Genomic DNA, 14,457 nt, shown 5'->3' on the forward strand with positions numbered 1-14,457 from the left:
TATTAAGTGATTTAAATTATTCAAAGAATTTTTTCTTAACACCATCATTACATAATAAAGCTCATCCTAAAAGGATTTTGCTTTATAACTTTACATTTGAGCTGTCCAAAATGGGCAAGGACTTTTCCTTAATTTATATCCTCACTCATGATCACTAGTGTTTTTGTTTATCATATGTAGAATACTCCAACTTTTAACACATCGAAATATTATTCTCATTTATTTAATATGACTCGAAATTACTTATTACTGATTGATGGATGGAAGAGGCGTTTTAACGTTTATTATTATAAATAAAAATAAAATAATATAACGGGAGCAAGCAAGATTTCATTCAATAAGAGAGACTGTGCTCCAGCTTTGCAGAGAGTTGTACTAACTACTCCACTCCACTACAACACTTAGCCCCCATTTCACCTTAGATTATTTACAGATCATCCCCCACATCCACATATACATACACTAACATTCCAAATTTACTCACCTAACCATTTCATCTTTTTCCTTGTTTTGTCACTACATGCTTCCCATTCGATGAAAAAATTGCTGGTACAGTTTATTACTGACAAAAGATATTAAAAGACAAAACAACACAACTCGCCATGGCAGAATTTGGCAGTACCATAAACAATAATTTCACCATCACACACACACAGAGTGATCTATGTATCATTGCTCTTTCTCCCTAATTTCACCATATTCTGGACGTCTCCTATACGTAAGTGTAATTTCTGTTAAACTTGTTTTTTCCCCCATGATTTCTTCTTCCGTTTTCACTTTCTAGGCACTAGCTACTACATGCATTACTAGTTTGCAGCTCCGCTTGGTGTTTCGCATATGGGGTTTTAGTTGTCTTCTTGTTTCTATCGAATTTACTTAAATAATCATTTGTTTCCTTAGCTTCCCCTGCTTGGCCACAAAACACTCAAGAACTGAGAAAAGGGTTAATTGAGATTCTTGATTCTAAGTAGCCTTAGGCTTCGATTTGTGACTTTTGCATGTCATGGGTTTAAGGGTTGGAAACAGCTTCTCTGTAGAAACGCAAGGAAAAGACCGCATACAGTGTCTACTTTCCCACCCCGGGCTGATGTAGTTAACGACTTATGGGTTCATTCGAACCCAATAGCTTTGTCTCGGACCCTGTGTATGGGTTAAAAATTAAATAAGTACAACTGATAGAGTTCGAACCCAGTAAATCAAATGGGTTGTGGTAGAATTCTGAACTGGAACCTATAATGTTCAAATCTTGGATCGTCTCTATTTATCCCTATCCTTTGAACTAGAGGGGAAGCACTTTATGTATTGGGAAACTTATATTACTATGTAACACTCTGGTTCTTGATCTGTTACATTGGTTACTGCCTTTTCCTGATCAATATGCATGTGGTTGAATTCTTGTTTGAATTATGCAGATTGTTGAGCTTCAAGTATGTCAACACCATCTGTGGATGTATCTCAGAATGGTACTTTAAAGAATTATGACTCTTGCAGTAGTAGTGTGGCCGAATTGGATGATATTGATTTCTCGAGGATACCTAGGCCAAGAAACGTGAACATTGAGAGGAAGGGCTCCCTCGATGAGAGGTCCTTCAGTGAAGCTCAGATGATGGGAAACTCTCCTCCTCCCCCTTCCAGAGCAGAATATTATTCCCGCGGTTTGGACCACTTTGATACTGTCCATTCACCAGCAAAATGGTCTGGTTTTACCACTCCAAGGTCACCTTTTGGGGCCGAGCCACATCCAATGATCGCTGAGGCTTGGGAAGCTTTGAGGCGTTCTTTGGTGCACTTTCGCGGGCGTCCTGTTGGGACTATTGCCGCGTTAGACAGTTCAGATGAAAAGCTTAACTATGATCAGGTGAAGCCGTCATAATAAATATCCTGTGTAGAGCACTAGAATTTTCATTTCTGCTTGCACACTTGCCTTGTCATTGCAAATTATGGATCAGTGTGTGGTGCATTAGCTTTTGATTGGAATAAATTGGGTCTCGAGTAGAGAGAAATGTATATACTCGCTTCATATAGCCTACCTTGACTTGTTTAAGAAGATTGAGTCATAATTGATTAATTGAAGCTTGTGGACAGCTAATTTATTTGTGGTCTAAGGAAGAATTGTCTGTTACTTAAGTTTGGATTCACTGAATTGACATTTACATACTCCACATTTTCTGCAGCATTACAGTTGTTCCTGTAATGTTGATTTACAGTTTGATAAGTTACCTTGTAGAAAATTGTATGATAATTACTTTAATCTAATAATTTTGTGTGCTTAGATTATAGGAAAAGGCTTAATACCTGCAGAGGGATCTTTGTACTCTGCATTCTAAGTAATAACTTTGATGTGTTTTACATTTGGAAACCGTATTCAAACAGGATGATATATATGTGCTATTGTTGGGTTGCTGAAGAACAATGATAAATTAAATTAAGATCTTTTAGTCGTAGGGGAATGTTTGGCTTGCTACAAGCTGGGTTCAAGGACTGCAGCCAGCTTCATCCCTTGTAGTCGTTAGCTCACTCTTGACAGATCAGGAGATTTCACTATATTCCTGACTGTGGTTTCTAGTCTGATGAGTTCTGATTTCCTTTTCCTAGATCAGCGAATATAACTCCAGCACCAGAAGGAGCGCAGTGTTTCTCCTCGTCCAAATTAAATGGATCAAAGCACTTACTATTACATCTTCTATGGCACTGCATTCCTCCTTGTAAATTGCCGGTTTGAATCTGGAATAGATAATCTCCAATCTTCTGTCATCCAGTAATGGCATGACACAGGAGGAGTTCTCCTATATACACTCATAAAGATTCTGGTCCTTTAGTAATTGAGTTTTACAAAAATCATTGTTGAAAATGCTCTTCTGGAAGATCCCTTTGTCTAAATGATATAAATACTTTTGAAGTGCTTAAATAAAAAGAGGAGATCTCTTTTGGTATTATATAACATTCTGAAAGGATAATTCTATGGCCAGTTTCATTTGTAGCTGAGGTTTGACTGGCCACATTCTTTCATGTTCAAGATGTTTATTAATGTTCATCTGTATCTCCAGGTGTTTGTCAGAGACTTTGTTCCAAGTGCGTTGGCTTTCTTAATGAATGGGGAACCTGAAATCGTAAGAAATTTCATCTTGAAAACTCTTCGTCTTCAGTCATGGGAGAAAAAGATAGATCGATTCCAATTGGGAGAGGGTGTAATGCCAGCTAGTTTCAAAGTGCTCCATGATCCAGTCAGGAATACAGAGACATTAATGGCAGATTTTGGTGAGAGCGCGATAGGAAGAGTGGCGCCTATTGATTCTGGATTTTGGTGGATTATATTACTTCGTGCATACACGAAATCGACAGGGGATACTTCCTTGTCTGAGATGCCTGAATGTCAGAAGGGAATGCGCCTGATACTTAGTTTATGCCTTTCAGAAGGGTTTGACACATTCCCGACTCTTCTTTGTGCTGATGGATGCTGTATGATTGATCGTAGAATGGTGAGTTTTCCTGCAATTGATGTGAAATGATTTATATGCACTCACTTTGGGGTTGTGAGCTTGATATAATAAATGTTAATGGAGGTTTATACAAATTTATGAGCATTCCTCTTCTATATAGACAGGATCTCATATTTGCAGACTTGATTTTCGTATCATTGTGGACTTTAACATATGCTGCTTTTAGTTCCTGTAGTTGTTAGCTAATTGGATTTTCATTCTCCATTTCCACCTAGTAATTTTATTTTTTTTATCAGAATTTGTGATTTTTGTTCTCAGACAAAGCCTTGTTGCCTCTTGCTGGACTTAACATTGAAGGAAGTGCCCTATGAAACTCTTAGGTCAGTTTCAAAGATAGGTTTCTTACAGCTGTAGAAATGTTTGTTAACGCGGTATGGGAATCTGTGATTGTGCGGAAAAAAGAAAAACTTGAGAGACAACAACTAAGTGGTGTAAGATTCAAAAAACAAAAAAATTATTTCCTTGTGTATTGCCCCTCTTTGTTGGGCTAAATTCCCATTGTCCAGAAATATGTATGAATTTCTTCAAAAGTGTTTTCTTGTGGTGATTACTGTGTTCATGTAGACATTTTTCTTAAGCTCACTCCATCCAGATTTGCTGATGTTTCTTGGTTGGTGATATCAAATGCCTTTGTAATACTACCATTTAAAAGTGGCTATTTGATAAATAAGATTGCAACCTATCTGCTTCTAGAATTATAGCCCGTTTGGCCAAGCTTATAAAATCAGCTTATTTTGAGAAGTGCTTTTCTTAAAAGTACTTTTTTAAAAAAGTGCTTTTGGTGAAAAGTAGTTTGTGTTTGGCTAATTAATTTGAAAAACACTTTTGAGCAGTAATTAGTGTTTGGCCATGCTTTTGAAAACTGCTTCTAAATGTATTTTTCTCAAAAGTGCTTCTCAGAAAAGTGCTTTTGGAGAGAAGCTACTTTTTTGTGCTTCTCCAAAACTGCTTCTGCTTTTCCTCAAAAGCACTTTTTTTCCTTCCAAAAGCTTGGCCAAACACCTCAATTTGGCCAAAAGTGCTTTTGGCCAAAAAGCACTTTTGGCCCAAAAAAAAGCTTGGCCAAACAGGCTATTAGGTCGATCATACAGAGAAAATGAAGTCATCATTTGGACCCAAGTGTTCGTTCAGAGGAATTAAAAGCGAGATCCATAAAAAAATTCTTTGCGCCTAGAGGTTTTAGTACTTGCTGCAAATGGGAAACCAAATAAGAATACTTATAACTGAAGCATGTCTACCAGTAATCTATAATCAGCTGAGTTTAAACATTGAATGTGTCTGAGAGCACTATTGCATACTACACACAGGCAAGTGCAGCAATCCTGAATTACATCTTTATCTAGAGAAGTTCAGGACATGAATGGATTTCCGTTCTAAATCTCCTTGCGGTTTTTGGTTGTAAGCAGATCTCTTACCTTCTTCCCTCTTTCTCGTACAGACCTGGCATCTTCAGTGCTGAACTTACGATGTTTACTGCAACTAAGACAATTTGCTCTTCCATATTAGTGTGCTTAACCTAAGTATGCAATTATGCATTTTATATTCCAGTTTCAATGACTATTTTGTGGTACATGAACATTGTCAGGGTGTTTACGGATACCCAATAGAGATACAAGCACTATTCTTCATGGCCTTAAGATGTGCGCTTCTCTTGCTCAAGCAAGACGCTGAAGGGAAGGAGTTCATAGAACGAATTGTAAAGAGACTGCACGCATTGAGCTATCACATGAGAACCTACTTTTGGCTCGATCTGAAGCAAGTTAATGACATATACAGATATAAAACTGAAGAATATTCCCACACAGCAGTCAACAAGTTTAATGTGATTCCCGATTCTCTTCCAGAATGGGTTTTCGATTTCATGCCACTTCATGGAGGCTATTTCATTGGAAATGTTGGCCCTTCAAACATGGATTTCCGATGGTTCTGCTTGGGCAATTGTATTGCAATTTTATCTTGCTTAGCGACCCCTGAACAGGAAACTAAGATCATGGATCTTATTGAGTCACGTTGGCATGAACTGGTAGGGGAAATGCCTTTGAAGGTTTGTTATCCAGCTATAGAGGGTCACGAGTGGCGGATTGTAACAGGATGTGATCCAAAAAATACTAGATGGAGCTACCATAATGGAGGTTCATGGCCAGGTACAATTGCATTAGTAATTTTCATCACAAAAAGAAAAGAAAAGAAAAGATCAATCTCCTTAGTAGTGTTCCTCGGTGGATACTAAAGTGTGAAATAAAATAGTGATGATCTTAACTGAAGAATGTTTCGTGATATTGTAGCTCACTTTTTAATCTAATCCTGTCTGTAAAACGGTGTACTTTGTTCAGATAATTTTTGTTCTATTTTCCTGAACAGAACCAGCTAGTTGTTTTTCTAACCAACACTTCCTTGACATATATGTACTGCTCAGTCTGTTCATATGAAAGTTTCTTGTTGTATTTATCCTTGTGTGGCTTAACTTGAACATTTTTAAGGAACCTTACTCAGTTAATACAAGAATTATTTACTGCATAATAGTCATGAAAAAAGTACTAATTTGGCACATGTAATCATTGGTAGTCTTGTGCACATTTTCAAGCATACTGCTCTGCTGATATTTATTTTTGTGTTTGGTGGCAGTGCTTTTATGGCTCCTCACGGCGGCGTGTATCAAGACTGGACGGCCGCAGATAGCAAGGCGTGCCATTGAACTTGCTGAAACGAGGCTGTCCAAGGATGGGTGGCCTGAATATTATGATGGAAAACTTGGCCGATTCATTGGGAAGCAAGCTCGGAAACATCAGACATGGTCAATTGCTGGCTACTTGGTGGCAAAGATGATGCTTGAAGACCCATCCCATGTGGGAATGGTTGCACTTGAGGAAGATAAGCAGCTGAAGCCTGTCTTGAAAAGATCAAATTCGTTTTGATTGTTATATCTCACCTGTTACAGAAGTTTCTTCTAAGCTTTTATTGATCTCATAACATTTCAGAATGTGGAGGAATACAAATGAAGTGCCAGAGCATCATAGAAGAAAACAAGCAAAGGTCTTGTAGGGAAGTTACAAGTAAGCATGTTGTAGAATGCCGTCAATTTGCTTTATTCTGATTCTTTTCCTGTCCACCCTGTAATTCTTCCGGAACTTAGTTTAGCAGCATTGTCAACAATCTACTTCTAATATGATCGCAAATGCTAATTGACATGTAGCTCTTAACATGATCTACTTTAATTTGTGATTACTAACCTACTTAGACAGAGCCGAGGGTCTATTGGAAACAGCCTCTCTATTCTCACAAGGTAGGGGTAAGGTCTGCGTATACACTACCCTCCCCAGACCCCACGGTGTGGGATAATACTGGGTATGTTGTTATTGTTGTTAACCTACTTAGACATACTTGCATTTGCACGTCTATTAGTTTCTTAATCGTCAATACCCAATGAACGAGTAATGATGCTGATTCTGACATAAGCTTTGGTGCATATTGTTTGGTGACGTTTTGAACAACTTAATGCATCTTTTTCCTCTCCGCCCTCCTTTCTGGACTGTCATATACAACTGAACTACATATTTCTCTATTGAGGAAAAAAATGGTAATATTTCAGTATAGAAGCTCTCACTTGTAAAGAATACTTAATAGAGCTGCAGTGCTAGATGCCCTCTCATTTCAGCAGCAGGATTGATGTAGCTTTCATTTCTTTTAGAGGCTCTCACTTGTAATCATAATGCAGTATTAATTTCAAGTTTATTCACCACAAGGTATCTCTACATTTATGATCACCAAGATGTTGTTTCAAAAATACATCTTTTCACTTTTTCTATAACTCCTTTTTCCTCGTTTGTCCAGTCTTACACGGTAATATTGGTTATATATTTAATGTATTGTTAGATTAACAACTATTAAGGGCCGTTTGGTCCAAGGGATCAGGTGGATTATCCCGGTATAAATTTTGGGGATTAAATTTAGAGAAATTTTCATAAAGCACTATCTTTTAGTAGTAATTAGCCATCTATAGATACCATTTGCTATATTACGGATTATAGATACCTTTTATGTGGTTATAAGATGTATTTGATGTATTTAAGCTATTGTATTCATGAATACAGTAGCAAAAATAGGCGTGAATCAGGGAAGTCCAGCTAATCAGTTGTTGTATTCGAGTGTATTCGACTGTATTCATGGAGTGAAACATGGGATTACAGCTGGACAGATTATTGTATTCGACTGTATTCGACTGTATTCACGGCGTGAAATAGGGGATTACACTGTTTTTAAAACGGAAAGTGAATCAATTAACATAATAGACTCCTAATATAACTCAACAAACTCAATTATAACACACAAATTTTGTATTTTCAGTTACAAAAAGGATTCTCAACCGAAAAATACCCCAAAAATATAGCAATCTTCAGAGAAATTAAATAATACATCTGAATACATAAATTATATTTATTAAAAAAACTTATGAATACATTCATGGCATATAGCGAGACAGTGAATACAATGAAATACATAGAATACAGCGGTATACATTGAAATACAATGAGAAAAAAAGATAGTGAATACAATGAAATACATGGAATACTACGAGACACATTGAATTACAATGTAAAGGGAATGGGAAAGATGGGCAGTAAGGGCGGAGAGGGACGCGACGGTGGTACGACGGTCAACGGAGACGACATGGTTGTCACCGCCGGCGTAGCAGAGGGATTTATCGTGGGGACGTTGAACTATATGCCCACCGTAGCTGCATAATCATTGCAAGTTCTGAGACTGTCTTCAAGCATAAGTTTTTCCTAGTAAATTTTTTTTTTGCTTTATGCAACTTTGAATCTCATCTTCAAGTACTTTCACATACAGAATTGGAACAGCCATCAATCCTAACAATTCTGCCCTACATAGATTTGAACTATTCCAACATTTAAAACTAGCTGACGAGCGATTGAGGTTTGCTCTAATAATTAAAACTAGAACACCAACAGAGATAAATTGGTTAAAATTTTCATCAATGCCTTCACTTTTTATAGTCCATCGCTGCCTTCGCTGTAGAATGACTCGATTGCTGCCTCACTGAAAGAGGAAGAAATTCGTGCCCTTTTGGTGGTCCATCGCTGCCTCAATGAGAGAGAAAGAAATTCGTGCCCTTTTGAGATTGAGCATTGTGTGGGAAAGAGAATATGATGTATCAAAGTAGAGAGAAAAAGAAAATAGTGTAACTGAATAGCGTATTTAGTGGCTTAGGGTTAGGAGGTAACCAAAATTAAATATTTTGCTATAAACCTTAAAGGTATCTATAGAATATAATTTTTTTAAATGGTATTTATTTAAAATAAATAAGGTGTTAACCTTTGCTATAGGAGGTAAAAATTCCTTAAATTTATCCCGTGTTTAGTTAGAGGTATTAGCTAAAACCAGTATTAATTTTTGTACCAAAATCTTAGTATAACTTTTCCCATATAAAAGGTGAAAGTGATTATCCAGGTTATACTCCTAGGTAGGGTTGTACATGGACCGGGTTGGTTCGATTTTTATTAAAACCAAACCAAATCAACTATATCAGTTTGGGTTGGTTCGGCTTTGTTGGATTTTTTGGATTTTTTTTGTTACATGAATAATATGTCAATCTTACTTTGCTAAATTTTTATAGGTAAATTTATGTTTAATAAAAATTTAAAAATTGACAAACATATGATCTATTAAAATATTCTTATAGGAGAATTTTCTTAGTAACACATGACTGCTATTTTTTTCGTTGTTTGACAATAAATTTTCGTTGATGTACACTTTCAACGTTAATCGAATTTAATAATTAAACATAAAAATCAATATGATACCTAAATAATGATATGTTCTATTTAATTTTTAATTATCGAAATACCACTTTAAATTCGAAAAAGATATAAGAATCTAATACCACTTGATAGGAAAGTGATCATACAACACATCATTTAAAGTTAATAAAAATGGAGCACTTCATATTCTAATAAATATTACATCTCATAAGAGAATCTCAAATATTCCTAGAAATTTTTAGAAAAAAATCTATATAAAGCCCTAACAATATATATAAAAATTATATATTTATATGTCGGTTTGGTTCGATTTTTTTTTACTCAATACCAAACCAAATCACCAAACCTCATCGAATTATTCAATCGGTTTGGTTTGACTTTTCGGTTCAGTACGATTTTCCGGTTCAATTTGTACTTTGTACACCCCTAATCTTAGGATTATAATTCTGGGATATGCTGGTTTTGAACCAAAAGACCCTTTAAAGTATATACTGATAACTAGTTATTGACCGAATCCAAGTTAGTGTATTTCTAGGTTAGACGTAGTTTGAAATGCTTAATTTTAACCATATATGAGATTGTGACAAAATAAAACAGTCTTGAGTTAGAATTGAGGTACACACACATGCTGTTTAACTTAATAATAGAAATCATGTTAGTAATATTAATTGATCATCTCCATGATAATAGTAGGAGTTATTGTAACTGACTTTCAAGTCTGAGACTAATTCTCACACAATAAGCTATCATATACTCACACGGAGAGGAACTAGATGGAGATGAGTCGCCTGTTCGATCTTCCACAACCATCAGTTAGCACATAAATTGATTGCATTCGAAAATTCATAGTATGCAAAGAACTAAACAGACAATTTGAACTGAGGACATCTTGGTATGCTCTGATACCTTATTGAAATGGATAACCATCTCATCACGTCGCGCTTATATAAGTATCTCTTGTATAAGTTGATAGTTCTTTATGCTATTCAAAATTAGAAAGTCACAGTGGTGACAGGTCGATTGAGATCTCCAAAATCATATATATATATTATTAAAAGGAAAGGAAAAAGCCTTCACATTAAGCTAAGTGACAACCTCAAAATAGGTCACTTAACAATTTGGGACAAAATTAGTTAGATTAGGTAATAATTAGTTTCTTATCTATCTATTATTAAAAGGAAAGGAAAAGGCCTTCACATACGCTAAGTGACAGCCTCAAAATAAGTCATTTGGTAATTTAGGACAAAATTAGTTAGATGAGGTAATAATTAGATTCTTATTGAATTTAAATTAAAAATTAAATAAATTATGTATTATGTGTTGTTAATAATTAGTTACTTTTTTTGAATTTTGAATTTAAACATACCTAACTATTTTTTTTACGGAAACAATAATTTTTATATATTAAAAATTATTTATTCTGAAATCTATTCTATTTCTGTCACGACCCTAATTTTCCTCCGTAGGATGTCGTGATGACACCTAGTCCCTAAACTAGGTAAGCATAATACATACCGAAATGATAACTGATTTTACTAAACAACTATTAAACATGAATCGAAATTTTTTATAAAAGCCAATAATCCCAAGGTAGATACATAATATTCCAAAACCGGTAGTACAAGTCATAAGCCTTCCTAAGATTCACTAGGAATAATAATATATCATTGTCCCGAAATAATAGAAAATAATAAAAATAAAAGAGAACAGAATGTAACGACCCGACCGGTCATTTTGAGCATTTTCACTTTGCTCGGTAGTTTACGGGCATGAGTAGCTCCGATGCATTATGACTTGTGTGAATCGTCGGTTTTGGTTTTCAGGTTATTCGGAATAGATTTAGAAGAATGATACTTAACTGCGAAGCTTTAAATTGGAAGAGTTGGCCAAGTTGACTTTTAAGTATTTGACTTCGGATTGGAGTTTTGATGGTTCCGTTAGGTCCGGATGGTGATTTTGGACTCGGGCATATGCCCGAATTTGCATTTGGATGTTTCTAGAAGGTTTCGACACAAATGGGCGAAAGTTGAAAATTTGAAGGTTTGTAAAGTTCATAAGTTTGACCGGGAGTTGACTTTGATGATATCAGATTCAGATTTTTGTTTCGGGAATTGAAATAGCTTCTTTATGCCATTTGGGACTTGTGTGCAAAGTTTGAGTTCATCACGCATTGATTTGATATGTTTTGGCGCGAGTTTTGGGAGTTGAAAATTCAAAGTTCATTTGAGTTTGATTTGAGGTGCAATTTGTCATTTTGATGTTGTTATGTGTGATTTGAGACCTCGTGTAGGTCCGTATTATGTTATGGGACGTGTTGGCATGTTCGGACGGGGTCTCGAGGGGCTCGGGCGTGTTTCGGGTTGATTTCAAATCATTCTTCTTCATGTTGTCATTGCTGGTTGCTGCTGGTCTCTGGTGCCTCGATTGTCCTTCGCGATCGCGAAGATGAGTACGTGATCGCGTAGAGGAAATTTGGAGCTGGGACATTTTCTTCATCGCGGCCGCGATAGGGTGGCCGCGTTCGCATAGGGTCATGGTGGTTACAGTCCGCGTCCGCATATGAAGAACTGCGGTCGCGAAGTGTTGAGACTTGGCAGCTGGGAGCTAGAGAATTCTTCAACCCGATCGCAAAATAAGGGGCGCGTTTGTGAAGCTTTAGCATCCGTGATCATCGCGTTCGCCTGGGGTGTATCGCGAACGCGTAGTGCTTTTTTGGTGGCGGATTATTTTTGTTCATCAGGAACGTTTTGCGTTCGCGTAACAGGTTTGCCTGGGCAGAATTATAAAGTACTCTATTTCAGGGATTCGGCCATTTTTGCATATTAGGAGATATCAAGCTCGGATTGAGGTGATTCTTAAAGCAATTTTTACCATGTGGACTGGGTTAAGTGTTCTCTACTCCACTTTGGTTATATTTCATGAATCTTTCTTCGATTTTGGCAATTGGTTGATGAATTTTTAAAGAGAAATTGGGAGTTTTAGCTTAAAGTTTCATAGAGCGAATTTTTGAGTTTTGAACAATGAATCGGTATCGGATTTGAGTGAAACTAGTACGGTTGGACTCGTAATTTAATGGGTAGTCGGATTTTGTGAGTTTTTCCAGGTTCCGAGGTGCAGTCTCGAGTTGGAATTTTTGGATGATTTTTGGGCTTTTTGATTAAGGATTCGACCTTTATCATTTGGAATTGTTTCCTTGGGCTTTATGTGATGTATTTGAGTTACTTTTGGCTAGTTTCGAGCCGTTCAGAGGTCGGTACCCGCGAGATGGTATTGTGGAGCATCGTTGGGATTGCACGGTATTGGATTTGGCTTCTTCGAGGTAAGTCACACTTTTAAACTTGGTGCTGAGGGTATGAAACCCCAAATTACGTGTTATGCGTTTGGTGTGGAGTTGTCGCACATGCTAAGTGACGGGCGTGTGGGTGTGCACCAGGTGAATTATGACTCCGTTATTTCTGTGGTACTGTGTAGTTACCTGATCTTATCTGTTACCATAAAATCTCTATATACTGGAGCTATTGAGCTGTGATCCATGTTAGAAACCATGTGTAGGCTTCATGCTTAATTGGGACCCACTGGGATCTGCCAAGACTTGGTGGAGAGATTATTGTTTGGCTAGACCAGCTGGGTCACCAGCTTTGACTTGGGATCAATTTTCTCAGCTGTTTTTGGAGAAGCTTCTTCCTATCACTCAGAGGGAGAGCTATCAGAGGCAGTTTGAGCGTCTCCAGCAGGGTTCTATGACTGTTACCAGTACGAGACCAGGTTTATTGATTTGGCCCGCCATGCTCTTCTTATACTTCCCACTGAGAGAAAGAATGAGGAGGTTCATTGAGGGACTCATTCAGCCTATTCGACTCCAGATGGACAAGGAGACGGGGAGTGAGATTTCCTTTTAGGATGCGGCCAATGTGGCCAGGAGGGTTGAGATGGTTTTATCACAGGGGGGTGGTCAGGGGTCTGACAAGAGGCCTCGTCATTCAGGCAGATTCAGTGGTGCCTCATCTGGAGGAAGAGATTCTTTTTGTAGAGGCCATCCTCCTAGGCCTTTTCAGTCAGCACTTCAGGCTTCTCACGGTGCTCCAGGTGGTCGTGGTTCTCACATGCAGTACTCTGATCAGCAGTCCTATATTTCATCGCCTGCTCCTATCAGTGCACCACCGCTCCAGAGTTTTCGGGGTGGTCATTCAAGTCGTCAGGGTCAGCAGCCTCAGCAGCCGAGGGCTTGTTATACTTGTGGCAATACGGGGCATATTGCTAGATTTTGCCCCCGAGCATCGAGCAACTCCCAGTATTAGGGTTCCCGTGCCATGGTTCAGGCACCGAGTGTTCCACATCCCGCTCAGCCAGCTAGGGGTGGAGGTAGAGGTGCTAGAGGTGGAGGTAGAGGTATTAGAGGTGGTGGTCAGGCCGCTAGAGGTGGAGGCCAGCCAGCAGCAGGCCGTCCTAGAGATGTAGTCCAGAGTGGTGGGGCCCAGCCCCGATGTTAGGCTCTTCCAGCCAGGCCTGAGGCTGAGGCTTCCAATGCAGTTATCACAGGTACGGTTCTGGTTTGTAGTAGGGATGCTTCAGTGCCATTTTATCCAGGGTCTACATACTCTTATGTGTCATCTTATTTTGCACCGTATCTGGTCATGCCTAGTGATTCTTTGAGTGCCCCTGTATATGTGTCTACACCAGTGGGTGATTCTATTGTGGTAGATCATGTTCATCGTTCTTGTGTAGTTGTGATTGGGGGTCTTGAGACCCGAGTAGATTTGTTACTGTTGGACATGGTTGATTTTGATGTCATATTGGGGATGGACTGGTTATCACCTTACCACGCTATCTTGGACTGTCATGCCAAGACAGTGACCTTAGCCTTACCGGGTTTACCTCGTCTTGAGTGGAGAGGGACTCATGGTCATTCTACCCGTCGTGTTATCTCATATATGAAGGCTCGGCGTATGGTCGAGAAGGGGTGTTTGGCCTATTTGGAGTATGTTCGTGATTCTAGTGCTGAGGTTCCTTCTAAGGATTCTGTGCCTGTTGTTCGTGAGTTTCTTGAGGTTTTCCCTTCAGACCTGTCGGGTATGCCACCCGATAGGGATATTGACTTTTGCATTGATTTGGCTCCAGCACTCAGCCCATTTCTATTCCGCTGTATTGTATGGCCCCGCCTGAGCTGAAAGAATTGA

The 14,457-nt window shown here is 38.2% G+C and overlaps 1 protein-coding gene across 2 annotated transcripts; it reads left to right on the forward strand.

Annotated features, from left to right (window-relative positions):
• Positions 396-6,741, forward strand: LOC109223413 (probable alkaline/neutral invertase B). 2 transcript variants are annotated; one of them, XM_019387712.1, is made up of 5 exons: positions 396-718; positions 1,413-1,858; positions 3,048-3,479; positions 5,086-5,644; positions 6,126-6,741. In XM_019387712.1, the coding sequence occupies exons 2-5, from the start codon at positions 1,430-1,432 to the stop codon at positions 6,413-6,415; spliced, it is 1,710 nt and encodes a 569-aa protein (XP_019243257.1). In that variant the 5' UTR covers positions 396-718; positions 1,413-1,429; the 3' UTR covers positions 6,416-6,741. The 2 variants fall into 2 exon arrangements, with proteins under 2 accessions (XP_019243257.1, XP_019243259.1); XM_019387714.1 differs by lacking the exon at positions 396-718 and adding an exon at positions 853-1,323.

Source organism: Nicotiana attenuata, chromosome 3 (assembly GCF_001879085.1).
Source record: "Nicotiana attenuata strain UT chromosome 3, NIATTr2, whole genome shotgun sequence".
Taxonomy (NCBI): domain Eukaryota; kingdom Viridiplantae; phylum Streptophyta; class Magnoliopsida; order Solanales; family Solanaceae; genus Nicotiana; species Nicotiana attenuata.